At 49.3% G+C, this 27,673-nt stretch overlaps 1 protein-coding gene across 2 annotated transcripts in view; it reads right to left on the reverse strand.

Annotated features, from left to right (window-relative positions):
• The window catches only part of AK8 (adenylate kinase 8), a 115,028-nt gene that overhangs the window by 54,615 nt on the left and 32,740 nt on the right, over positions 1 to 27,673 (reverse strand). Inside the window, exons 6-10 of one of the 2 annotated variants that reach the window (XM_033123348.1) lie at positions 17,821 to 17,902; positions 17,239 to 17,310; positions 16,554 to 16,754; positions 13,235 to 13,366; positions 4,745 to 4,834 (exon numbers count right to left, since the gene is read on the reverse strand). In XM_033123348.1, coding sequence (XP_032979239.1) covers positions 4,745 to 4,834; positions 13,235 to 13,366; positions 16,554 to 16,754; positions 17,239 to 17,310; positions 17,821 to 17,902 — 577 coding nt within the window. The remainder of the gene's footprint in view (positions 1 to 4,744; positions 4,835 to 13,234; positions 13,367 to 16,553; positions 16,755 to 17,238; positions 17,311 to 17,820; positions 17,903 to 27,673) is intronic. The other variant, XM_033123349.1, reaches the window with a different exon arrangement.

The raw sequence follows: 27,673 nt of genomic DNA on the forward strand, positions 1-27,673 counted from the left end.
GCTGTTTATGGCTGAAATTCCTGGGCGAAGGGCTAAAATGAACGGTGCACATTTCTCCCTCGGGGTGAGCTGAGGCCGGTGAGGAGGGCTCGTTGTCGTATTAAGTGAAAGCCGGGAACCCAGACACGCCAGTGGGCGCTGACAGATGGCTGCTTTCCTCGGGAAGCTGGAGGTCTCCAGGGCCGAGAACTCTTACCTTCCAAGAGGCCCTGGGGTAGGAACGAGCCCTGGGGAAGGAGCCGAGCACAAGTGGAGGTGGTGGCCGCAGGGAGTCGCCCACGATTTCAGCAGAGAATGAGATCCAGACGCTCCTTTACTCGATTTAGGGGAGAAGAAAGCCCATCAGCACACAGCGCCGTAACAGACAGGGGCAGTGAAGGCCATGAGCACCAACCATCGAATTTTACGTGTTGCACAAGCAGCTGAGACGTCGTTTTTCCAAAAGCCCAGCTTAGATTTTTTTACCTGTTTCGTACCCATGTACAGGTGACAGGCGCCTCCCAGCAGCCCAGCCAGCATGATCTCAGCCCCAATGTCCCTTATGGTCATGGAGGTGGCCACATAAGGACGCCGCGTGCAGAAACCCCGGGAATAAATTTGGTCCGCTCACTGTAGCTCGAGTTAGAATGAGTTTCGGAGGTCAGACCTATGTATTTCAAAGTCCAGGGCACCCAGGAAGCATCGCCCCACGCCTCTGTCCACGGTGCTGTTGCCAGGAGCCTAGGATCGAGAGATTTAGCACGAGCTAGGCGGGGCCCTGCAGTCCTTTGCCCAGTAAACGTGGAAAGATGAGAAAACAACAGTTATTAATTTTGCTGCTGATTCGAAAGGAGGTGTTGGCAGCACCCGTGAGGACAAAAAAGAACATAACTAAGTCTGCAGAGGTCACGACGGGGACGTTAACATCCTGAGGCCTCGTGAGGGGAATAAGAGGACGTGGCTCCACAGGGGCAAAGGATGACATCTGATCGATTCCACCGAGCGCGAGGGTAGCCGAGATGCAATAACAAAACCGTCCCGGGGGCGTGCAGCTGCAAGGTGAGTGGAGAGGGCAAGAGCCTGCCCGGCAGGGACCCCAGGGAGAGCCGGGACGTGGCGGAGGCTGCTGGCAGCCAGGAGCACAGGGCAGTGGCCCCAGAGGAAGAGGGCACAGGCTGGCCTGGGGTGTGAGGGTGGGTTTCCACACATGGTCGGATGCTCTGGCCGTGACAGCTGCCCATTCAGAGGTGCCAGGGCTCTGCCCCAGGGTGACAAGTCTCTGTGTCCTTACTAAGGACCTCTGCCCTTTAGTTGAGCTCCCTGAACCATGCAGACTTCTGGATTTTATGTGTGAAAACACGTGCAGGGCGCTGGCCAGTGCTCTCCTGTGTTCCCGGGAATGCTGCTGGCACTGACGGCACAGATATCTGAAACACGTGGAGGATTTTGAAGAGGGAAACCTGAGATGCCTCAATGGGCCCCCAAAAGAAAGACAGCAACCATCGTCTCCATCCTCCAGAAGTCCTGCCAGTGGGTGTGGCGGGGGCTGCGCTGTGCTGCTCTGGCATATTCAGGAGGCGCCTAACGATCCCAGGGCAGCGCAGGGAAGGGGACTTTTGCTGTCCCCTTGCCCTCTGCCTCTGTCCTCAGACAGGAGAGTCACTCATGGGCCAGCCTTGTCCCTCCAGCTCCCAGCCTCCAGCGGGCTGGCCCTCGCCCAGTGTAAGTGGATTCTCTTCCCACTTCTGCCTCTACTCAGCCAGGCTCTTCCAGGGGGAGGCCTGGGGCCAGTCTTCCTGTACCCACCTTCGGGGCATGGCCGTGTACTGGGGAAGGGGCCACATCTGCATCTTCATTGGCCTGTGTCTCGGCCTGGACTTAGAGGCCTGTTGGGAAGCCTAGCTGAGCCCTCGGACCCGTCACACCCTCCTTGCCGCAACCTCGGGGCCTGTCTCTAATGGGTTCAGAGTTCAGGGTGTGGGGAGCTGATGTGGCTGATTAGCGCCCCAAGCCCCAAACATGGCACAGTTCCACCTGGTGCCAGATATCGGCGTTCTGCTTTCGAGGAGCAGTGGGGCTCGGCCGGGCTGCCAGCTGCAGTCATTCAGAGATAAGCCCGGCTGTGGTTGGCGAAGCAGGCTTTCCATGTTCAGTCTGACCTTCTCTTCCAACTGAATTATGAGAATCATTTCCACTTCCTCCTGTTTCAGCTGGTGGAGAAGCGGGCCGCTGCCGACCTGGGTGGTGCCAGCCTCCTCCTCTGCCCACGGACCGCGTTGGTTTCTCTGCAGCTTCTCCACATCCCACTAATGAGACCCTGTTAGTGGTTACGAATGTAAATGCATTCTTTGTTGTCCCTGCGAGGTTGGGATTTGTGAAATGACAGAACTTATTGCTTCTGTTAGTTAGGTATGATATTGGCTGTTGTTGTGTCTTTAATTTTGTAGGAAATATAGAGCTACACAATCTAAGTAAACAAAAGGCTCTAGAGGGAAAACTTAGCACAAAGTGTTGAAGATCGAAGGTCCCGGTCTCGCTAACTTTACAGGAAATTGCGCGCTCAGTCTCCTTTGTAGTCACCAAAACGAAAAACAAAAACAAGAAAACAACTCTGCCTCTCGACCACCACTAGAAAGACTCATTGGGTTTATGTTAAGTGGCCAGAGAGAGAAAGATCGGAAGATGCTACCCTGCTGACCTTGAAGATGGAGGAAGGGACCTCTACAAAGTGGCAAAGCCAAGGAAGCAGCTTCTCCCGGGGGCCTCGGGAAGGAACGCAACCCCGCGGCTCCTTGAGGCGAGGACTTCTGACCCCCAGAACGGTAAGACCACACATTTGTGTTGTTTTAAATCACTAAGCTTGTTTCGGCGGCAATGGGAAATGAACGAGCTGGCCACACGCAGGGGGACAGGGCGTCCACGCATGCTGGCGGCAGGAGTGCACCTCAACACAGAATGACGGGTCAGCGGTGACCGGTCCGTGCATGGACCCTGACAGTCAGGGGGTCACAAGCCTGTGCAGGTCCAAGATCATGGAAGAAGAGCAAATTTGGAAACCACCTAAATAGTTACTTTTTGCAACTTCATTCTGAAAAGAAGAAAACCCAATCACCTCAAAAGTACCGAAAAGTTGCAAGGAGCGAGTCAAAGAGCTCCGGCACCGCTGCCGAGATGCCCCGACTGCCGACACTGCTGCGTGCCCTTGTCTTTCTCTCTGAGCCACTGAATGCTTGTTGGTGGACAAGCAGAGCAGTCATCGTCCAGCCGTGCGAGGGACCACTTCCTACGCAGCACGACTTACGATGATATGAACCTGCTGACTAGCTTCCACACTCACTCACTCCGCCGACAAACGTTCTTTAGGGTGCTGGTCACCCCCCACCCCCATAAACAGCAAGCCGGCCGAGCTGGAGGGAAGCTCTGCCTCAGGTCCCCGTTACTGCTGCTCTGGCTCCGTCTGCTGTCACGCTTTCCTAACAGACTCCAGGCACTGTACACACACCTCACACCCCGTCCACAGGACACCCTGAACCCAGGGGTTTCTGTCTCCATCTCACCGCTGAGAGGCCCAGGGCTCCAGAGGGGCCGGCTGCTCGGGGCAGCCCCAGGGTCTGAGCCAACAGAAAGCACCAAAGCTCGCACTTCATTGCACTGTCACCTGCTCCCTCCTGTGTCCCCCTCATTCTACTTGCCACGCAGAGACTAAGGGATGAGCAGATTCACACACTGGCCTTCCCCTGTGTACGTCACTGACTCTGGGGCACTTGAACTTGACCTCGGGGATCGGAACATCTTAAGGAGGGACTTGGGAGAGCCAGGCCAGGATGCCGCCCCCGGGGAGCTCTCTGAGCAAGCGGCCTGTCCTTCCTGCCTCCTCACCCACTCACTGGGTCCTGGTAGGAGAAGGCAGTGAGCATGTCAGCAGGGGGCGGTGGGGGGGGGTGTGTCCTGGTCGTCACACGCATGGCCCATTAGAACAGGGCTTCTCCCGGGGTCGCTTTTCTTCACACTCAGTATGCTTTCATGTCAGACTTGATAACAGAGCTTGTACTGACTACACAGAGGAGCTGTGGCACTTTACGCGAGAGGACGTGGGAGGGAAACGCACTGCTGAGGAGGAGACAGGGTCTCGAGGAGCCCAGACAGGAGCTGGCTGTGTGGCCACAGCTCATTGGCGGACTCAGGAAACTAGACTCGAATGATCCCAAAGGTGCCCTTCTGGGGGTGGGGGTTGGAGCTGAGGAACGCTTCCAGGTCGTAGACCACACGCGGGTCTGGAAGGATGTGGTCCAGGCTTCCCCGTCAGACAAGGAGCATCTGACCCTCTGAGGACCAATGGCCGGTCCATCATTCCATCTGCAAAGCTGTCTGGACCTTCTGACTCTGACTGGTGATTAAATCAGAATGTGTGCCCATAGTATTTTTATACCCCAAATAACAAAGGATGTGGGCAGGTCTGTAGCCCCTCCTGGCTCTCCTTTTAAGTGCTGTCGGTTACGGAAAGCAAACATTCTTGAAAGCCAGAACCATTCCCAACCATCGGGGATAACACTGCACAGCCACAAACCCCCTCACTGGGGACAGGCGTGGCGGCCAGAGGCCTTACCAGGGAGCAGCAACACAGCCTTTGCTTACTAGAAAGCCCTGTGCCCATTCCCCATTGTTTCCCCCAGTTTGCATTCCCAGGGGCTTGGCGAGCCTTGCAGGCAGCCATGTCTCTCCAGAGCCCATGAGGTTTTGGCAGTTATGGAAAAGTGCGGCCTACCTGCCATCTCCTTTTCGAAAAAGGGCTGGATGACCTCGCCATATTTTGACTTGTCTGCCACAGCCTCTTTCAACAGTTGTCCACAGCAGACTGGAGGGGAGAGGAACAGAAAGATACCCATTAAATTTTAAATCGAAGGAAGAATGAGAAATAAGAAACCCTAGTGCTGCTTGCTGAGGGGAAAAAAAAAGGTCACTGAAAGAAAATATGAAAGAGTTTTTTCTGCGTGTGGGTGTGTGTCCAAGTGAAAGTAAATATCAAAAAGGAGTTGGGAAATAAAAAAAGCTGAGGAGGAAGATGCAGAATGAAAAAGAATACATTTGGCAAAGAACCTGCTAGAAATGGACGGTGTGGGGAAGACAAACTGCAAAGCTGCCACCGCAGAAGCTCCTGCAGGCCCTGGTTTATGCCTGGAATCACCGAGCGGGATCACTGAGCGGGATCAGTGAGTGGGACCACCGAGCGGGATCACTGAGCGGGAATCTGGTCGGGGTTGAGGACTAACATTCAGGTGGAGAACTGCTAGGGCCCAAGCGACGTGCCCCAAGTGAGCTCACGCTCACATGGTTATTACGCAGGGGAGGGTGGGGAAGCTTGTTTCCATTACACCTGGTTGGCAGAGCGTTTCCATGGGACCCTGGGTCCACACACAGGTCCGTTTACAGAGCAGAGGGACTCCGGGGGAACACAGACAGCATACTGGAGTTCCCTGGGCACTGCTGCTAACCCCTTGGATGCCGTCCCTGCAAGCAGGAGCCCGACGGCGTTCCTAGACCCCCGCCATGGCCACACGCACGGGGTGTCAGGCAAGAAGTGTGGAATGAACAACTACAGGCAACCTTCTCCTTGGCTACGAAAGCCCTTCACAGCCAAAGCTGGAAGGTTCAAGCTGTGTTTTCATGAGCTGTTAATTGCACAATCTTTCTTTTCTTAACTTTAAGCCTAAGGAGTTTTCTTCCTATGTTAAAGAAACCAAAAAAAGGGAAAAAATCCTAAAATTAACTGAATAAAGTGAAGGTTTAGGACAACAGCCATCACCAAAGACTTCATCCACAATAATGACGTGCTTCTGTCACTGGAAATGACGGCAGCGACTGTACCCGGAGTGGTGGGCGGCTTCACTCGCTAAGGGCCGCCTAAGGAATACTAAAGGCTGATGGTCCCCGAGACTGTTCAATAGGACAAACCCTGTGTGAAACATGCTCTTACTCGGTCCTCGAGGCAGCCTGTTGTTTTCTAGATAAGGAAACTGAGACTCAAAGAGGTGAAGTCACCTGTTTGTTCCAGGTCAGAGCCAGCAAGCAGCAAAGTTGGGATTCAAACCAGTCTCTGTGACATTCAACCCTTAAGTTCCAGTTCTGGCCATGAAGCAGTCACAGGTATCATATTTACCTTCCGTCATAAAAAGCCATACAACTGAACAAAATATAGGAAGCAACTCTTTTCAGGCCCTGGACGACCGACAGCCAGGGCTGTGATGCTTGACAGAGTCCCACATCCATCCTAGATTTCTACCTATGGCCACTTTTCAAAACACGGCATAGGAGCAGTGGAACCCAAGCAGAGCAGCGGGAAACAAAGATCGGAGTTTGTGGCTCTGGGGGAGCTGGCATTTGTGGAACAGGACAGGGCAGGGCCGTGCAGAGAAGGGGTTCCGGGAACCTGCACGCGGTTCCCTTGAGTCTTTGGCCAATGCACAGCTGTGCATGTGTAGACTCCACGGGTCTGGTAGAGGAAGGCTCCTGAGAAGCTGGGAACTGAGTGGAGAGTGACACAGTGTGGGGAGATGCTGGAGACCTTGCTGAAGCCCCAGACATTTAGCTGAGACTGCAGGGAGGTGTAAGAATACACTAGCCCTGGAGTAAGCACACTAGTCCCACCTTAACAAAACTGAAAACAAGCCTCAACTGGATCAAATGGATCCTCCAGTACTTTAACTTCTTGTCGAAACTCAATGTTCTTAAAGCAGAAGAACATAAACCAGACTCTCAACAGTGTGAGAACCACAATGTCCAGTGTATAATCAAAAAGAAAGGACTTGAGATGCAACAAAAAGACGAATATGTGACCCGATAAGTAGAAAAAACAGGCCATAGAAATCAAATCAAGAGACAATACAGATGTCAGACTTAGCACACAGGACTTTAAAACAGCTATTATAAATATGTTTAAGACTTTAAGGAAAAGATAGTTAAAATGAGTGAACAGATGGAGGGATCTCAGCAGAGAAATGGAAACTGAAAAACAACCAGATGGCAATTCTAGAACTGGATCATACGGTATATTAAATGGAACTCGCCACTGCATGGACTGCAATCAGTGAATTTGAAGACAGGAAAACAGGCAACAGAAAGTATCCAAACTGAAGGCCAGGGGGTGGGGGTGGGGACTGGAAGACAGAATAAAACTTCAGGGAACCACAGGATAATATCAAGTTGTCTAACACACATGTAACTGGAGTTCCAGGAAGGGCGGGAGGGGAGGAGGCAGAAAAAATATTGGAAAAAAAATGGCAGGAGAATTTCAAAATTTGATGGAAAAAAATCAACCCACAGATCCAAGAATCTCTGAGACCCAAGCAGAATAAACACAAGGCAAACCACACCTTAATACATCATAGTTAAATTTCTGACAACTAAAGGTAAAGAAAAAATATTAAAAACAGCCAGAGTGTGGGGAAAGCTGCTGTATCTGTAGAGATACAATGATGAAAATAATCTCTGAGTTCTCATCAGAAGCAATGCAAGCCATAAGACAATGGAATGACATCTTTAAAGTGCTAAGAGAAAAAAAACTGTCATATAGATTTTTATATGCAGCAAAAACAGCCTTCAAGACTGAAGGTGAAATAAAGACATTTTCAGACAGATGAAAGCTGAGAGAATTTGTCACCAGCAGACTTTCACTACAAGAAATGTTAAAGGAATTTCTTTGGGATGACAGAAAATATCAGATGGAAATTTGGATCTAAACAAAAGAGTGAAGAGTGTTGATATGTGGCTGTATATAAAAGGCTTTCTCCCTGCATTTCTTGACTTAAAAAAAAGAAGACTATTTAAAGCTAAAACAATTGCAATGTATTGTGGTGTTTATAACATATGTACAGGTAATATGTATGACAACAAAAGCATAAAGGACAGGAGCAAGGTAAATGGAAATATACTGCTGTAAGGTTCTTACGTTCTACATGAAGATGTATAATATTAATTCAAGATAGACTGGTGTAAGTAAAGGATGCATATTTACTCTCTAGAATAACCACTAACAAAATTAAACAAAGAGACAAAACCAAAAAATCAACAGAGGAAATAAAATGGATTATCGTGTTTCCCTGAAAATAAGACCTAGCCGGACCATCAGTTCTAATGCGTCTTTTGGAGCAAAAATTAATATGAGCCCGGTCTTATTTTAATATAAGACTGGGTATAATATAATATAATATAATACCAGGTCTTATATAATATAATACCAGGTCTTATATAATATAAGACCAGGTCTTATGTTAATTTTTGTTCCAAAAGATGCATTAGAGCTGATGGTCCGGCTAGGTCTTATTTTCAGGGAAACACAGTACTAAAAGATATTTGGTTAACCCAAAAGTTGGTGGGAAAGGAGGAAAAAAGAACAGATAACACGACAAAAAACCAGGGTGGTAGACTTGAAACCACCATGTGAAAAATTACTTTAAATAGAAATGGACTAAACACTTCAATCAAAAGGCAGGAAATGTCAGACTGGATTTGTAAAAAAGCAAGACCCGGGCCGGCCCGGTGGCTCAGGTGTTGGAGCTCCGTGCTCCTAACTCCAAATGCTGCCTGTTCGATTCCCACATGGGCCAGTGGGCTCTCAACCACAAGGTTGCCGGTTCAACTCCTCAAGTCCCGCAAGGGATGGTGGGCTCCGCCCCCTGCAACTAAGATTGAACACGGCACCTTGAGCTGAGCACCTCCTGGATGGCTCAGTTGGTTAGAGCGCGGGCTCTCAAGCACAAGGTTGCCGGTTGGACTCCCGCAAGGGATGGTGGGCTGCTCCCCCTGCAACTAGCAACGGCAACTGGACCTGGAGCTGAGCTGCGCCCTCCACAACTAAGACTGAAAGTTCAACAACTTGAAGCTGAACAGCACCCTCCACAACTAAGATTGAAAGGACAACAACTTGACTTGGAAAAAAGTCCTGGAAGTACACACGGTTCCCCAACAAAGTCCTATAAAAAACAATAAAAAAATAAAAAAAGAAAGACCCAACTATATGTTGTCTACAAGACACATATTTAAAATGTTAAGACACAGACAGTTCAAAAGAAAATGTTTAAAAGTTAAACCATGTAGACACTGATCATAAGAAAGAGTGGTTATATTAATACCAAAGTAGACTTCAAGAAAACAACTATCACTAGAGAGGCAGAGTAACGTTTCCTAACAATAAAAGCGTCATTTCATCAAGAAGACATAACAATCCTCAGTGTATATGCACTTAATAACATAGCTTCAAATTATATGAAGTAAAGACTGGCAGAGAAATAGACAAATCCACAGTCAGTTGGAGATTTTAATGCACCTCTCTCAGCAACTGAAATAATAAGTATAAGTATAAGTAGAGAGAAATCATTAAGGATACAGAAGATTTGAACAACAATATCAAACGTCTTATCCTAATTACCGTGTTTCCCCGAAAATAAGACCTAGTCAGACCATCAGCTCTAATGCGCCTTTTGGAGCAAAAATTAATATAAGACCCAGTCTTATTTTATTATAAGATCGGGTCATAATATAATATAATATAATATAATATAATATAATATAATATAATATAATATAATATAATAATACCGGGTCTTGTATTAATTTTTGCTCCAAAAGACGCATTAGAGCTGATGGTCCAGCTAGATCTTATTTTCGGGGAAACACGGTAACATTTTAGAACAGTATAAACAGCACTAGAATGCATATTCTTTTCAAGGGGAATTCACCAATATACACTGTGTGCTGGGCCTTAAAAAAAGTATCAATAAATTTCAAAGGATTGAAATCATATAGGGTATGTTCTTTGACCACAATGCAATTAAGTTAGAAATCAGGAAACAACAAAGAAAAATCTGGAAAATTCCCAAATATTTGGAAATTAAGCAATACACTTCTAAATAATACACGGGTGAGAAAAGAAACTACAAGGGAGATTACAAAATATTTTGAGCTGAATGATAAAACATATTAAAAATTTGCGAGATAAGTTCCGGTCAAGATGGTGGAGTAGAAAGTTAATGGCAACATATTTGGGAAAAGGGTAGAGATACCTAGAAGATGCTACGACATGATCAGGTAGTTCTGCTTGTAGCTGTTTTCATGTCATAGTCTGTGTTCCTGGTCCTATCTGCTGCTAACAAAGAGTCATTCTTGCAAATAAAATAAATATTATATTCACACACACACAAAAAATGTGAGCTGAAGCTAAAGCTGTGTTTAGAGGAAAATGTATAATGTTAAGTGTTTATATTAGAAAAGAATGCCAAATATATGGTGATGGAAGGAGAACTGACTCTGGGTGGTGAACACACAATGTGATATATAGATGATGTATTACTGAATTGTACACCTGAAACCTGTGTAACTTTACTAACCATTGTCACCCCAATAAACTTAAATTAAAACAAAAAGAATGGTTTAAATCCCCTGCCTAAAACCATCTCGCTCTACAATGGTCTATGAAGAAAACCCAGTAAGTCTCCTCTCTCTAATAATTCAAAGTATTTTGACACCAAAGGCTTTAGACACCATCAGACGGGGAACTACGTGGGGATCAATCCCACCCCACTTTGCTCACTCCCCATCCCCCACCCTGACAGGGCCCAACGGACCCCTAAGTCCCTTTCTTATTTCTTTTTTCACATTTGCCCTACCTGTGTATTCAATAAAGTGCATTGCATATGGCAGGCACTCAATGAGTAATATTAATATTTTAATAAAATTCTTCACAGTAAAATTCATGTTCACTGCAAAAAAAAAAGTCAGAATTGCATAATATACCGCTCTACAGAGATGAACACTTTGGTGTATGGATGTTCCTCCAGATTTTTTTGAGCAAAGACTAACATACTTTTTTAGTCTTTGAACAAAAATGAGACCGTCCCCTGAATACCGCTGAGTAACTTGCTTTCTGCCCTCCCTCATTTAACAATACATCACGGACATTAAGTCGCTCTACAGGTTTCTTTTTAACAGCTACCTTGTACTCCATTGTATGGGTTTATCATAACCTACTTAATTAACCGTCTTATGAACAGAGTGTGGGGTTGCCTCTACTTTTCATTACACACCTTTCACATCTCTTATTGCACAAAGGAGTGTGTCAGAAGAATACAATCCTAGGGGTGAGATCACTGGGCCAAAGGATTTGCAGTTAGCATTTCAATCAGCAGTGGCCTTTCTTCGAAAAAGATGCGCCCGTTTATGAGTGTATTCCCGCCAAGTGTAAGTCTGAGTGTTTCAGTAGACGCCGTTGGAGTGAATGGGGTGGGTTGTTTGTTTGTTTGGAGCTGTTTTCCTGGGACTGGGAGGTTCATATGTGGAGATGGGGACCCAGCCAGGGACCGGCCATGGGGCAGGTCCCAGAGCTCTGGGTGCAGACAGGCCTCTGCAGACACTCACACGCCTGTCTCTGTCAACAGCAGTCCCTTAAGTCGGTTCACTGAAATCTCATGATGTCTTATATTTATCAAGAATGCCTTTGAGTAATACGAACTTTCAGAGTTTGTCTCCAAATGCTCAGTTATCGAAAAGGGCCCCCAAAATGGCTCTGGCCACAAAGCAAAAACCACGAGGAGCTTTTCTATTTTCACTTTTGGAAAAATCTAGCCTGGTCATCTCATCTCTTTGGGATTGGTGTGCCGAAAACAATTTCAATGAAGACGCGCGCTCTTCCTGGATGAGCTGTCTGCATAAACAAAGTAGGACACGGTGACCCTTGTGTTCCACCAAGCCCTGCTGCTGTTTCAGACCCGCCCTCTGCCTTTCAGGCTCCGCTTGCTCTAACTCTTCACGTGCCTTCACATAACAGTAAGTGCAGGAACCTAAACACACACGTGGGTGCAGCTACAGCAGGCTGCGGCTCGTTCCTAACAAAGGAGAGGGAAAAATCAAAAAAGAGAAGGGATGATCTGAATAAGGGGTTTTGTTTTTGTCTTTAAAAAAAACCAAAAACTGGAGCAAGGCAAACAATTTTTTAGCCTAAAGTATCGACTATTTTCCCATACTAATCAAATCCGAATACCACTATTGAGTATTTGTAGTAAAATATTAATATCACTACTTTTAGCATTTTTCCATACTAATCAGAATACCTGCTCAGTTCTCTATCTTCATTTTATGGGTATGATTTTTGTCATTAATTCCTGGCTAGTCTCAGTGGCTTTGGAATTTTAAGTTGCAGGGGACCTAATGGAAAAGCATTTTTATTCAAAATTTGATCCTTCGGAGTTGATATATACCAGGGGTGCCAAAAAAATGTACACAAGTGGACACTTTGGTCAGTGTCGCTCAAGCAGTAGTTTGCCATCATCAGAAGTGTCTGCACACTGATGGGAACCACTCTGAGCACCTCTTGTAATTGCAGAAGTCACAGGTGACTTGTGTTCATCTTTTGCTATCGGTATATGTTATTACAATTTTAATAGTTTTCGTTTCTTAAAATGTGTACACATTTTTTGGCACCCTCTGTATATATTTGTCTGTGTGTATACATGTATATTTGTATGGTGTATATGTATAATTTGGGGTATATATATGCATATTTATATATTTGGGGGTGCAGGTCTCATGTTCCTTAGTAAATAAAGTGCGGTTACTTAGGCTGATGGAACACTGCAGGGGCGGGGGGGGGCAGTGCCTTTAACTCCCTCCAGCCGGCTGTGTGTCTGCTACCGCTCCTTCCTCCTTGCCAGGCCTTTATCCCCCTGAACACAGGCTGGCATCTAAGACCGCCTGGAATCACCCCGGGAAAGACCTGGAGAACTGATTGCAATATTCTCCTCCTGGTAAAATATTTATTGAAACCGTGCTGAGCAAGAAGTCTTCCTCTGGTTCAGAAATTGTCTGCCTGTAAACACGCTGACCTGGGTTGGGGAGCCAAACGAGACGGGAGAAAACAAATACATAGCAGATCCGTATTATGCAGCAGCGGAGGCTTCCAGGAGACTGGAGGGAAGCACGTCTGGAGCAGAGCACAGAACATCACCCTTCCAGAGGATATAAAGATGATAACTAGAAATCATTCCGGCTCTTTGGGCTGCGGACATGTTTTCTTTGGCTAATGTCTTTATGGCAGTATTCTCCAGGAGGAAAAAACCTTATCCTTGCAAAGATGGACTAACTGAAAATTGTCAGAGCAGAGAGCAAGAGAGAGAAGCGATGCCACCCTCCTTCTCACCCCCATAAAACAGGACAGTGTGGGAGGGCAGGGCAGCCTCTGGAAGCAGGGCGGCTGCCGGGCACTCACCGTTGACGAGGCCGTATTTCTGGGCCAGGAGGGCAGCCTGCAGGCTTTTCCCACTGCCCACGGGCCCGCAAAGCAGCACTCTCGGGGTGAATGGGGCGTTTGATTGATGGTTGGTCTGGACGTAGGTCAGAGCTGGAAAGAGAGAACGTGAGGATAATAAACCTGGACCCTAGAGAAAGGGAAACCGGCCCCACAGCACCTGCGCTCGGGTTCGTCTCACACAGGAATTATTCCTCGCCTTTACAGCTCCATGGAAACCCAACGTACCACTGCCGAGCAGGGCGAAGCTGCGGGGGAACTGCTTAGCTTCAGGCCTGGCACCAAGGCAGGAGGGGTGACGAAATGCACAGCAGCCACCCCCCGGCACTGCCCTGAGTGCCGCTAACACCGTGCGGGAATCTGTGCTTCCCTCCCTGTTGTGGGGGGCTGGCTCCGGGACACAGGACACGCACTCTTGGGTTGTGGTATTTCCCAACTGAATCCGGCTGAACCTCTCGCCTGAAGCCCAGGACCAGGCCAGCGTCCTAGTGGCAGAGACTGGCTTTGATGCCCTCATTGGGCCACGCGGGGGCCCAGCACGCGAGGACTTCTAAAGGACTCGGGCACTGGTGGAGAATAATTTGCAGCTGAGCTCTGTGACACCAACTTTGTTGTGAGTCTCCAAAGAGGCAGCCATCCAATAGGTCCCGGGAAAGGGCAGGTGCAGCCGCACAGGCCTGGCCCCTGGTGGCCCTGGCATTTGATGAACAAAGAAGGGGGCACACAGGGGGAGCGTCTCCAACACAGGCGGCCACAGAGAGTGGGGCACTAGATGCCGAGAGCTACTGAACATCAAACCAGGTCACCTCCCACCTGATCATGGAGGGGGAGGGGGTGTGAGAGTGGCTGCAGAGGCGGTTAAGGGACAGCCACTCGGCCCCTGCCAAGGGGAGCTGCCCGCCAGCTGAGCCAAGGCTGTGCCCGTTCCCCCGCTGCCCACATCAAAACTGGGTCTGCCGCCCCAGCCCACTTCCTGCCAGGGACACAGACCATCCAGCGCCAAAGGTCAGCCATGGGTGGCCCTGTGGCACCTTCCTGCCTTCAGATGGATTCCACCCTGGGCAAGGGGCTGAGCCAACACACGCCATCAGGAACCCAGCTGCCCTGAAACCGTTGACAGGTGCAGCAGGGTGGCCCAACTTCACACTCCTGATATTTGGAGCCAAGCGGTTCCCTGCTATGGGGGCCCGTCCTGTGCATTGTAGGATTTGAGCAGCACCCCTGGCCTCTCCCCACCAGGGCCCAGTAGCCCTGTCCCAGTTCGTGACAACCACAAATGCCTCCAGACATTGCCGACTGTCCCCTGGCAGGGACAGGGACAAAATCAAGAACGTCTAGGATATGTATGCTCGTTGTGCAGGGTTTGATCTCTCAAGTCCTGGGGATTTTTCATCGGAAGGATCACCAGGGATACCACCGTTCCCCTCTTCTTTAGAACTAAAGGCAGATAAGGTCATAGACTGTCTATTCAAGGTCATGATAATCACTCTCATCACTAGTACGTATAAGCGCTAAACTAAATACTCGACAGGCATTATCTGGTTTGCTCTGTCGACATGTCTCGTTCCCACTCACAGGGCCAGGGCAACTTTCCCAAGGCCACTGCCATGGTAACATCTGCACCAATGGGCGTGACCTGGAGGAAGCGATGCAAGCAAGGTTCCCTTTCTTCTCAGACCTTCCCATGATCAGCATGTCTGAACTACAGGCAAGGCAGCCTGCTTACAAATGATGCTTCATTTACAGTAAATAACTAAGTTAATTAGAAGTAATGATCCCCCAGACAGTCTCGACATCTAGTTATTCTTTTTAAAAATATGTGGTTGCTAGATGCACTGCAGACAGATTAAAAAAACAACAGAGAGAATTTTGCATTCCAATTTTCAATTTATCTCTCTGCATTATTAATTAATAATAATTAATATATTCAGATGCACATTTTTATTTACAATTCCAGGCATGAATTCTTTATGAACGATCATATGAACTTTTAAATTTAATTAAATAATTTGGAAGTAATTAATGTGTAAATTCAGAATCATGGCCTAAGATAAATGCTGTGGTTGTTTATCGTCAGAGTGTAATGCTTGCTACTAAAGACCCTTCCAAGATGCAAAATCACTGGAAAATTGTAAGCCACCCATTCATCCTGGCGTTTTTTTAAAGTAGCATCAGTTTCTAGACACCCCACCGGTCAGGTGGCTGACCTCTGGCGATGCTCCTGTGATACTCCAGAAGTTTCTGTGCCGTTTCCGGGCTCTCAGGAGAGCAAAGCTGCTTGTACAAGTGCACAGGCAGGTGGGGCCGGTGGGAGGGCCTGCCTGGGGAGCTCAGGACCACCGCCCCACCAAACAAAGCTTCTCTTAAAGAGACTTGAGAGAATATACCCAAAAGAGCCCATGGAAACTGCCAAGCGTCGTAAGACCCTGGTGGTGTTTTTATCATGTCATTTACCTGGCATTGCACAGAAGGGGTAACTGGCCTTGGAGACAATGAAAGCTTGGCAAGATTTTGAAAAGTTCTAATTCAGCTGCTTTGGGATAGAATTACTGTCACTTTCCCTGGCCTTTTGGACAGGCTGTAGAATCATGATGAGAACAACAACGTCTGGCTTGTATCGAGCCGTTTCTCGGCACTGGCCACTGGGTGTGCAGCTGCGGACACACGATTTGCAGAATCCCACATCATCCTCCCCCAAGCCTGGGCAGGGAGGCAGGAGTTTTGTTCCCATTTTGGGGATAGCAAAACTGAAGCTCCGAAGGGCTAAGAGGGTTGCCGAAGGTGGCACAGCAGATGTGGTGGGCTCCAGATTTGAACACAGGTCACCTGGCTCCAAAGTCCTGGGGCTCAACTGACACACACACGCACACGCACACCAGCCTGCTTTAGCCAATTTTTAAGTGGCTTCACGACACTTGAGTTGCGTTGTGGTTTTTTGATGTGGTGGTGGTGGTGGTGGCAATTTGTTGCTGTGTTTTCAGTTTTTATAAATTTTCTCTTCCTTCTCCTTCACCCTCAGGGCAACGCTTCTTGCTGCCATGTCCGTCCCACCCTTTCCCTCGAGTCTGCTCACCCCACCCACCTCACGGTCCAATCTGCTGACCACACAGAGTGGAGACTGTCAGCCCGGCGCTCCCAGGGGCCCCGCAGGGAGCCTGGACCATCTGTGACTTGACTCCCAGGCTCTTGGGCACACCCTGGACACTGGCACTGCCGGATCAGGTGCCCCCGGGGTGAGGAAATCGAAGTGCCTGGGGAGTCTGCTGCCCACAGGGCTTACCCTGGTAGAAGACGTCCACGCACGGCTGGTCAGCACTGATGACTTTCAGGATTTTGGGGTACAAGGGGAGGATCCTGACAATGTTCCTATGATGTTCCAGCAATTTCTGTGCTGTCTCCAGCTCCGAGATGCCCGCGGGTACCACCAGTCGGTCCTGGATTTCAGATTCAGGGGGCCAGTCAAAGGTGGTGTGATAGATCTCTGCAAAGACAGAGGGACGCAGTTGGGGTCACCTGCCCAGTGGTGGGGGTCTGTGGTCCTGAGGCCTGAGCCTGCAAACCCCGGGGCACTGGCCACCCCACCAGTGCAGGCTGCATTCAGTTCTGGGCCTGCTGGGACGTCACTACAACAGTCACAAGACAACGATGACACTCGGACGATGGGAGGGGCAGCGCAACTTTCTGCGCCAGGACTGTCGCAGGCGCACACCTGCACTGTCACTGCATCCTCCACACAGCAGTCGTACCCTAAGTTACGTCTCGGTATTTTCATCCCCATGTACAGATGAGAAAACCGAGTCTCAGAGATGCTGGGCAACCCAGCCCACGTCACACAGCTGGACCTGGCAGAGCCCGGCCCACAGACCCAGGTCCACTTGCCGCCAAAGCCGGAGAGCAAGTGGTGGGAGGGATGCTCTGAGGGGTCCCTGACGCGCCACAGGTGGGGGGGGTGAAGATGGCCGTACCTCCAGTCTGAGGGTCAATTCTCTTCCCCAAGTTCCTCTCAATGAGGACCGTGTCTGGAGCACTCAGGGCGACTGTGCAGAGAAGGAGAGAAGGGGAAGCAGGCACGTCGGGCAGCGGACCCAGGCATGAATCCCGTGGCCCAACAGCTCGCCTTATGTTGCCCTCACTGTGTAATGACATGAAAGCAGCGCCCATTTCCCATGCCTGAGAGTCTTTCACGGCACCAGGACACAGAGGACAAGCTCAGGACCGAGGACAGCGCACACCGACCCGCGTGGCCGGCGGACAGTTTTCACAGCGATAAACAACGCCGCGAGGGACACCTCTGTGCACAACACTTTTGCCACATTTCAGATTATTTCCCCAGAAAGAGTTTCTCAGGGGTGGGGTTCCTGGAACAAGGAACCACCAGGGTCAAAACAAAACCCCACTTTTCTAAGAACAAGTCCCACGTGCATTCAGCTCTTTGAAACGTCTGTCTGTGCTGCCCTCCTTTTTCCCCTTGGGCGGTGCCAGGGCTGAGGGTGGGAACCGGGGAGCCGGGGGCTGCAGCTCTGGGGGGCCCTGCGGGGGCTACTCACCGACGTGTCTGGGGATGATCCCGAGGCTGTGGATCATCAGAGCCTGCTCCCGAGTGGCAGGAATGCCGTCCAGAACCCAGCCCTGGGCAAAGAATTGGAAAGACGCTCATCTGGTTTAATGCTTTTACGTGTTCTTGGAATTAATAAAGGAATCACATAGCTTTACAGAAAGACTGGAACTTTTAAGACAAAAGACAATGAATGCTTCTGAGAGCCACATCCACCCAAAACTAAAAATTACTCTCATGTTTATAGTCCCTTCTGAATTTTACGTTCATGATGATAATCAGAGATGATCATTTATGTCCTGACTTTTCGCACCACACATTTTAGCGACCACAGCGTCTTTTCATATCAGCCCGCCTCTCCTTTGCCCCCATTTTAATGACCACACAATATGCCCACCGACTGAGGTGCCATGGTCCCATGGCCACGTCCCACAACTGAACGTTTCAGCTGCTTGGTCACTGCCCTAAATCGTTACAATTTCACGACCATAAATCATACCACGAGGAACATCTTCGTGCATATGGCTCTTTCCACATTTTGAATTATTTTCGAAAGACAGTTTCGCAGGTGTGGGATTCCTGGGACAAGGAACCACCAAGGTCAAAACAAAACCCCACTTTTCTTAAGAACAAGCCCCAAATGCAACATGAAGAGACCCGAGTTCAAGTTTCTGTTCTGCAGCCAACTTGTCCCAGGGCTGAAACCCCTCGCTCGGCCATCACCCCTTCTGGGAACAGCTCAGGAATTGGTTTGGAAGATTTATTTTTATTAACTCTTTAAGTCCAATTGTGAAAGTCATACACGACCATTGTACACCATGTGGAAAATGCTGAAAAGCTGAAATAACGACGCAAGTCCACTGATAACACCACTGACCTGAACTGACCACTGTGAACATTTTGCTTCTCTCCTTCCAGGCTTCACGTACAGACATCCCTTTTCCCCGAGGGCGGGGGGAATCACACCATACGTACTACTTCGTATGGTCTGCTCTTTTCATATAACAAAAACATTTCATGAACATGTTTCCTATGTCACAAAATGCTCCTCTCCTGGAAGTTTTCAAAGCTGCCGGGCATCATTCCATGAACGAACCTGCCAGCTGTTAACGAGACCCACTTGTTGTCGTTTCATTTCCTTCCAGTTTCTCACCATCATAAAAAACATGCTGTACGAACATCTCAATACACAAAGAATACCCTCAAGATAGATTTCTAAAAGTTGATACCTTCTTTTGTGACTTCTGATACATTTTGCCAGAGCACTACAAAACTGCCTGGCCAGTTTAGGAAACCAGTGACAGACAGCCTGTCTGCCTGCCTGCATCTCGGTCAACGTCAGGCCCTATTGTGGGGGAAATCTGTCCCGCAAAATAGAGTAGAGTGTCACCGCTGTAATTTACATTTCTTTGACATGAATGAGGTTCAATCTTGTTTCCGTATGTTTGTTGGCTATTTGAATTTTTTCTCTTCCAAAATGTCTATTCATGCCATCTCTCCACTTTACCGTTTGGGTTTTATCTTTTTATTTATTTACAAGAGCTCTTTACATATTAAAAATATTAACCCATTTTGGCAAACACTATCACAGACCCTTTGAGGCAAATGTTGCCAGTGTTTTCTGCAGTTTGTCTTTGGCCTTTTAATTTTATGTATGGTGTTGTTTTTAACACACGTGCTTTTGGCCAGATCAATCAGCATTTTCCTCTTTGGATTCTGGCATCGTCTGGATGCACAGAAAATCCTTTCCCACTGCAAAAGTTGATAAACATTCGCTTGCATTTAAATTGTGTTTGCTTAAGGTTTTAGTCTTTACATTTAAACATTTACCAGAACCACATTTTATTGTGAAAATGATGTGACGCTGTGATCTAATTTGTTTCCTTGTGGCTCACTGACTGTCCCAAACTCATCTACAAAACAGCGTATCCTTTCCCTTCTGAAGGTCACTTTTTAGCGCAGTCTAAATGCTGATATGATGCTGGCTCTGACATCTTCCTGCCTGTAGTGTTGTATCCTCCTCACCCCATCTAAATTATTGTTGTTTTATAATTTATTGTTGTGTCTAAGAGGACATGCTCCTCCTTCTTTGTCATTTTTTCAAAAAAAAGAAAATTATTTTTTCCAGGTAAGCAGCAAAAAGATTGTTTTCAAGTTCCAAAACAGAAATTCTACTAGGACTTTGGAATAACATTAAATGTAGAGATTAATTTATGAAGAATCAACATTTTTTACAATATCAAGTCAACATATCATCTTTCCATTGCTTTTGCATGTCCCTCAGCAATGTTCACATCAAACAATTTCTAAAGTCCTTTCAAGTCTCATGAATCAAGTTACACGCACACACACACACACACACACACACACACTGTTTAATACTTTCAGATAAGTTAGGTAAAGTGAGTTTTGGAAGAGTGAACTAAAGCCACAGGTAGCTTCAGATCTCCATTCTGCAGTAAGGGGGGTTCTGACACTGGCTCTCAGAAGGGGACCCACCCTCCGGCCATAGGCCCCTCCCTCTCAGTCATTATGAGAACTTGGCCGCTTAAAGGTCAGAGGATGGACTGATGGGGTGAACTCGGACCCAAGGTCACTCACAACCCATAACAGTTAATTTACAGAACACCATGTGGGTGAGGGCAAGAAATGTCTTTCCGAAAGAAGCAAACAACAAAGAGCCTGTATTTCCTCAATATTGAAATATTTAGGTTCCAACAGCCTCCACTGACAGTTAAAAAAAAAAAAAAAGAGCTAAATAAATTTACAGAGTGAAAGAGGGTGGGAAAATTGGGCGTGTTTTCATTAATTTCTTAAATTATGCAGGAAAACGCGCCGCTGCGGAACCCCTGGCTTCTAAACTAATGGAGCAAAAGTACAAAAAAGATTTTCAACAGCCTTTTGCTCCCTGAAGTCCTTGCTATAACCAGCCAGGCGCCGGGCGGCAGCTGTGAGGAGGAGATGTGAGACGGCCACAGCTTCCAGTTCTGGAAGCGAGCCGCGGCTATTTGAACTTGAGCTCCATTCAGACCCCTGTGCTTCTTTATTTGGAGGGGAGGGGTTGGGAGCCCACTGATTGCTTCTTCTAGGACAAGTGCTGGGGACTGAGTTTCGAGTCACTCTTTGATGCTGAAAAAAGGGTGGAACTCCATCCTCAGTCAGCACCGAGAGAGACCTCTGCTTTTAATATTGCATTACCGAGCAATCATTATCATCTCGCCCATCAATCTGCAGCTGATATCAGTATGTGGTCCAAAGCTTTTAGAACTATTCAGGGGAACAGCTCTCACCGACTTCTCACTGGAGAAAGCGGGCCTTCCAATTACACAGGAAAAGTGCAGCAAAATGGGGAACATCTCCCTAATTAGCCCGGCCTTGCCAGCACACCATTCTGGTGCGGGTGTGAAATTTAAAGAAGAGGACGGTGGAGGGTTCGGAGGTGAATCCCAGGCCACCAGCTTTCCCATCTGCTTTCAGACTCAGAGGGATGGTCCAATCACGCAGGTGCTAGGAAACCAGGGCCGAGGGACCCCTGGGTGCAGCCCCACGCTCTGTGGGAAGGCAGCCATGGGATCCTTCATGCCGTGCCGGCCCAGGTGGGTCCACCTGTCCACCTAGAACGCAGGGGCACAGTGACCAGGCCTCTGCCCTGGGCGTGTTGGTCTCAGGGTATCCTCAAGATGTGAGGCTCCGCTCAGCGCTTGGAGAAGGTCTTTCCCAGAGCGCCTGCATTTATGGAGGTTCTGTGCACCTGCCCAGTTGCAAATGGACTGCACTTTCAAGGGGAAGCAGCAATTTTGGCTGAGAGCAAGTTCACGGCTGCAAAGTCTGGCAAAGCAAGAAGTCATAAATCAGTAAGTAGCTTCCGACCACTGCCATGAGGGGCCCTCGTTAGGGGCCGTGAGGTTCCCGGGTCTGACTTCCAGGAGTGGCTGGATGCAGAGGAAACAGTCAATCCCTAATTAGAATACATTATCCATCCTGCTGACACTTCAGTGAAACGCCTGTCCCACTCTGGAGCGGCAGCTCTGCTCGGAGCAGGTTAATTGATATTCTGAAGCCTCCACTCGCCATACCCCCGCGGCTCGGTTCTGTTTTATCACACATCAAAAAGGCCGTATGCTCAGGGCACCCCGTGCACCAGCGTGGAGCTGGAGGTCTGCACAGCTGCGAGGGGTACGGTATCACAGGAGGGACAAGCACTGAGCAGATGTCACAGATGAGAAGAAAGGAAAGGAAAGCAGCCGGCCGGCCTAGGGAACCTGGCGGGGCCCAGCAGAGCGCGGCCTGACGCGGAGCGGGCCGTGCAGCTCTCTGGGAACACTGGCCTTTCCTGCCCTCCTGACTATTATTAAAGCGCAATTAGCAATTTCACGCAGTAAGACTCTGCCCTCTGGGTCCTCTGCCTTTTTGATGCATTGCCCCGCGTCTCCTCCCCTCTCCTCCAAACACCAGAGCGGGGCGCTCCGCTCGGTTTTCCCACAGGATGCCCCTGATCCAGCTCCCAGCTCCAAAGGCCGGCTCGGGAGGCGTTCCCTGGGGCGCCAAGCTGACTCCTCGGTCCCAGGGAGGCCATCTGAGGCTGAAGATTTGGATTCAATAAATCAGATTCACTCAGCTCAAAGTCTGAGAGGGGGCTGGGGGGGCCTCACAAGAGGCATCGTAGGCCCGCCACCGCCCTCCCTCTTTCCTAATGAACGATTACATGGTTTCCCAACATATAAAAGAGAAGAGATTTTTATCAGCCAGAAAAGAAATGCATCTCATAAGACCAAGTTTGGGAGACTGCTGTGTTCTAGAGGCAGTCGGCGAGAACAATGAGACGAGAGCCGACCCCCGGTATCACGGTATCAGTGGGGGATTGGTTCCAGGACCCCCCTGATTCCACATTCCACAGACGCTCCAGTCCCCTACAGGAGACAATGCACACAGTCAGCCCTCCGCATCCGCGGATTCCCAACCACAGATCGAAAACAGTGCTTTTGATCCACAGGGGGTTGAATCCGCGGATGTGAAAGAAATCCAGGGATATGGAGGGCCGACTGTGTATTTACTGAAAAAGTCCTCGTAGAAGTGGACCCGTGCTATTCAGGTTGTATTTTGATGAACACCAGAAAGGTGACCTCAGATTGCCCCAGTTCCCGTGGTTCATGCAAAAACATGAAAATCTCAGCCAGCCGTATCATCTCAGAAAGCCCTCCACGTTCGGCGCATCTAAAGGTAACTGGCAAGAATTTTCATTTCAAAGTTCAACCTCAAACAATACACCACGCCTGCTGGTATTCCTGACCAGGTTTGCGTATACGAGGGTAGCAGGACCGTTACTCCTTACCTGGCTCCTACCTGCCAGCTCAGCCACCCACCCAGGCAGGCCCTTGGCTCACCCGGCCTTTTGTGTGCATAGCCCAACGACGGTGTGCCCACACAAGGCTGAAATGAGCAGGAGTAATTCTTCTAAATAACAAAACAATGTTGCATTCCACCCTCGCTAATCAGTGACACATGTGTGACGTTTTTATCCAAACATGCAGATCCAGGAGACTCTATACTCCTAGATCTATAGGCTCAAAGCCAGTGACCCCCAAGGTGTTAAAGTTGGGTATCACACAGATGTGAATGTATTCAGGTGGCTTTTTAGTAATTCCCAGATAGCTAAAAAGTATGTTAAAGTCAAATCCGCATCCAATGTCTGCGGTGGCCCCCGAAGCCACTCTGAGGAGGTGGACAGCTTGAAGACCACGTTGTTCTGTCCCCAAACAGACCAGTGCTAGCCCAGCTCTGAGTCTGGAATGACGCTGAGATGACCCCTGCAGAGATAACTCAGTTTGTGGATTCACAGTTCTCAGTTTCAGGCATGATGGACTCTGGTTCAAGGTGAAGGCGTGAATCCAACAATGTCTAGTGAGTGGGTCCATTCCTCTCACACATCTCAGACCATGCCTGTGGTGTAGTCCCACCTCTTCAGAAACAAGACTAGCCCTTTAGGGCGTCAGATGATTGTGGGGTAAAAAGCGGGGACTTTGAAAACAGACTTTGCCTCTTCTGTCAGGCGTATGACTTCCAACCCGTCACCTCAATCTCTCTGGCCCACGCCCTCCTTGTCTGCGACGTGGAGGCAATAATAAGAACCTCCCCCACAGCTGCTGGGATAATGAAATGAGGACCAAGCAAACAAACAAACAACACGTGTAGTGCCCGGCAAGGAAGAAATGGCCAGCCAGCGTTCACCAGTGTTATTGTTGTTATTTGGGAAAGGTGAACGGTGTTCTTTTCCTCTACCTGCTTTCAAGAAGGAATCCTACTTAAGTTTGTAGAACTGACAGGAAGAACTCATTTGAAAAGGCAGTCTCTTGGAAAGAAGAGGGTCTGGCATTCCAGATGTGAACAGAGGAGAGTTTTCTAATGGAAGACGACATGGGAAAACGCGTCTCCATTGAGTGGTTCTGATGGGGTCCAGCCAGGTGTTGCCTGTGACCTGCTCGTCCATCTGCCACCAACGACCAGGACCCTCCTAGAGGAAACCACCGTCAGAAGCCCCCTGGGCAGCCATCCGGGGTCCAGCACATGGGGAAATGACAATCGTGCTGTTACAGTGAGGGAAGCACTTCAGTAGGAAGACCTGGATCCCTTCACTCATTCAGTCCCTCATCAATTCATTAATTCATTGGGGCATTCACCCACCACCCTGTGCGGTGCCCCGTCCTTCCATATTGGATAAGTCAGAAGCGTTGGGCTGGGCCTGGGGGCTTGTCCAGCAGTGAGCACCTGGGGGGTGAACGGTCACTGGTTACTTAGCTGCCTACCCCAAGTCTGGCTTACCCAGCTCTTGCCCCAGCTGGCTGCTTGACTCCGCAAATCATGAATGTCATTTAAAATGAGAGGGTCAGACTGGGTGGCTTCTAAGTCGGGGAACCACAAGATTTATGGTCTAACAGACATTCTGAGAGTGAACGGACACATCTGAATAATTACGTGGGGAAAAGAGGCATGGACCAGGACGAGGGACTGCCCTGCCTCTGGGGTCTTACAACATCACCATTTACTTTCGGTCACGCGGCCTGATTCTCCTACTACAACTGTGCCAGCTCCCTGAAATCATGAAAAGAAGGGGACACCCCGTGGGGTGACACAGGGAGAGGGGCTGACAAGTCACCCAGGTCTGATCAACGACTTCAGTGACTCTTCTCCCGGGGAATTCCCAAGTACGCGCTGAAAGTTTGGGGCTGGCTTCGAGTTGGGGTGCTGATGTGCGCACCAAGCTGCTAGCCTCATTCTCAAAGGCTGCGATGTGCCCAACCCACAGGCCCCGAACGGCTCCTCAGACCTCACTCCCCGCTCTCCTGTCCAAATCCACTGACCCAGGCACAGATCAAAACCCAGGCTGCCAGCCCTGGACTCCTCAACACCCCCTTGAGTTGGGGTTCTGCCCCCTTCATCCTGGGCCGCCCAGGCCTGTCCACCTGGGCCCTGGGGCGGGGAAAGTACTGGTTGTGGATAGTTGTGGCTGAGGCCAAGTCTCGGCTCTAACCCCGGAGCCCTGTCACCTTGAATTACCTAACCCCCAAGTTTCAGTGCCCTATAAAGTGGGGTCAGGGAGACCCACCTATGAGAAAATCACTGAACCTGTCTCGTGAGCTCTTCAATAACAAGTGTGATGATAAGATACTGCTCAGGCATCACTTCCTTTCTCTGTCCTGAAAACAACCGGAGGGCAAGGCCATTTGCATTTCCACAAGTAAAAAGGCTGATCCACAAAGGGATGACAGTACCAAGCTGTCATTTTAGGCCCCCAAGAGGTCGGCAATAACCTGGGCGGACCTGGGCCACACCTTCAGACCATGTCCTGCCTCCCGGTGCGGACACACACTGCTCACCTGCCCCACTGTCCCAGCTGTTGTGTCTGGGTCCCTTCTACTGGAAAACACTTCCACCCTATTCCCTTTCCCAGTCAGACCGGCGTTTTCCCTCCAGCTCAGTTCCCTGGGGGCCCGGGACCACTTTCCACGTCTATTCTCAACTCCATGTCCGGACCAGACCCCTTACACAGCTCCAGGAAAAATCCAACCTGACCAGGTGTTGAAAAGGGGAGTGTGAGGTCTCTCATGTCTGCAGAGAATGAGAACTCATCAGTCTTAATACCAGTGAATTCCCCAGGTCTTAATAAAAGCCATCCCAATAAAATACACATTTGCTCTTGGATTCTAACCAGTACTCTAGTTTATAATTAGTATTAAAGGTCGTTGGGTTATTTACATTAAAAACTGGGGTGATTAATATGTTATGGATTAGAGCTGAAAATCATCCACTGTACTATTCACAGTTCTATCAACTCCTACTGGCCGGTGGCACTGAGCCAGCCGGCGGCCGCTGGGCCCCTACTTATCAGCTGTGGGACCATTTCCTTATCTGGACAATAGGAATACTGTTCACATTTGACAGGGTTTAGGACGAGATGCGACGATGGACGTGAAGGCCCCACAAAGTGTGGCGGAGAGCAGGTGCGGGAGAGACGGGAGCTGCTCACTGCTTCTGCAGCATTCTGGCACACTCCATGCTTCTCACAGCTGACAGACAACTGAGAAATCGACACGGGAGCATAGGAATGGGGGTGAGGGCCTGCGGTCCCTCTGCTCCGTCCCCCCAGGAGGGTTTCCAGCTCTCGGGAGCCAGGCCTCTGCTCCAGCCTCCGAGTCAGCGCCCAACCTGCCGAGGGTGACGCGGTCAGTGGGTGGTTCTGAGTCCAGTCCCGTTTCCACATCGCCGCACCTCTCCGGTACCCTCTGCTGCTCCAAAGTCCACTCACAGCTGCTCAGACATCAGACTCCGTCCTGCATTTCGGCCATCGATTTTTCCTCCTCTACTGCAGTGAAAGGGACCATAGGACACACAGCACACGATTCTGTCACCCACAGGCACATGGAGTGCTGCCTCTCAGCACGCAGACAGGGGCCCACGCGTGCCACGAACAAGTCCTGTATCACGGAACTGGCCAACCCACCAACCATGGCCGTGATGGCAGGGTCCCAGAAACACCCACAAGTGAGGGAGTGATGAGGGTGCACCCACGCGGCCCCCGCTCCCACGTGATGCGAACCATGGGTTTTCTGAGTGGGGGTCAGACCTCCCCTCTGAAGCTCTGCAATCCTAACTGCATTTGTATTAGAGGAACACACAGCCCCGGGCCTCAGCAGAGCTGAGGTTGATCAATACAACCGCACTCCTCAGAGGATTCAAGTGACATCTATAAACCCGTGAGTGTCAAAAGAATGGCAAGAAAATCCTGTATTGCTCCTGTCAGTGGATGAAAGCTGGGTAATTAATGCCAGTCCAATGACACTGCAAGGAGAAATAAAACAAACAGCTGGTGGCTCCATGGACCGGAGTCGGGCTCCTGCACTCCATGAGCACTTCCCCCATAAAACCCGGACTGCGTGGTGGGCAGGGGACCATAAATCCGAGACCAAAACAGGGAGAAAAGAAAAGACAAAGACTCTAGAAAGATGCTGAGTAAATTTTAAAGTCTGGTTCCATAGTCTAAAGTATGCTACATCACCTCCTCCTGCGTCGTGAAGTAACTGAGCGTCTCCGGGATAGTCAATGAGATCAAAAAGAAGTGAATCTGTGAACGCAAAGCATGAGTGTGCATTTTACGTGCACTACAGGAAGCCACCGCCACTGTTAACTGGGGGTGGGTGTGACCCCGCTTCCCGTGTGCGTCACAGACCTGCTTGATGAGGGACTGAGGGGTGCGGTCGAAGTTCAGCAGCAGGGTCCACATTCTTTCCTCAGCTCACGGAGGGCGGTTGTGTGGAGCCAGCCGTCTTGAACTTGGGTTTTTCTTCTAG

This window comes from Rhinolophus ferrumequinum, chromosome 12 (genome assembly GCF_004115265.2).
Source record: "Rhinolophus ferrumequinum isolate MPI-CBG mRhiFer1 chromosome 12, mRhiFer1_v1.p, whole genome shotgun sequence".
Classification (NCBI taxonomy): domain Eukaryota; kingdom Metazoa; phylum Chordata; class Mammalia; order Chiroptera; family Rhinolophidae; genus Rhinolophus; species Rhinolophus ferrumequinum.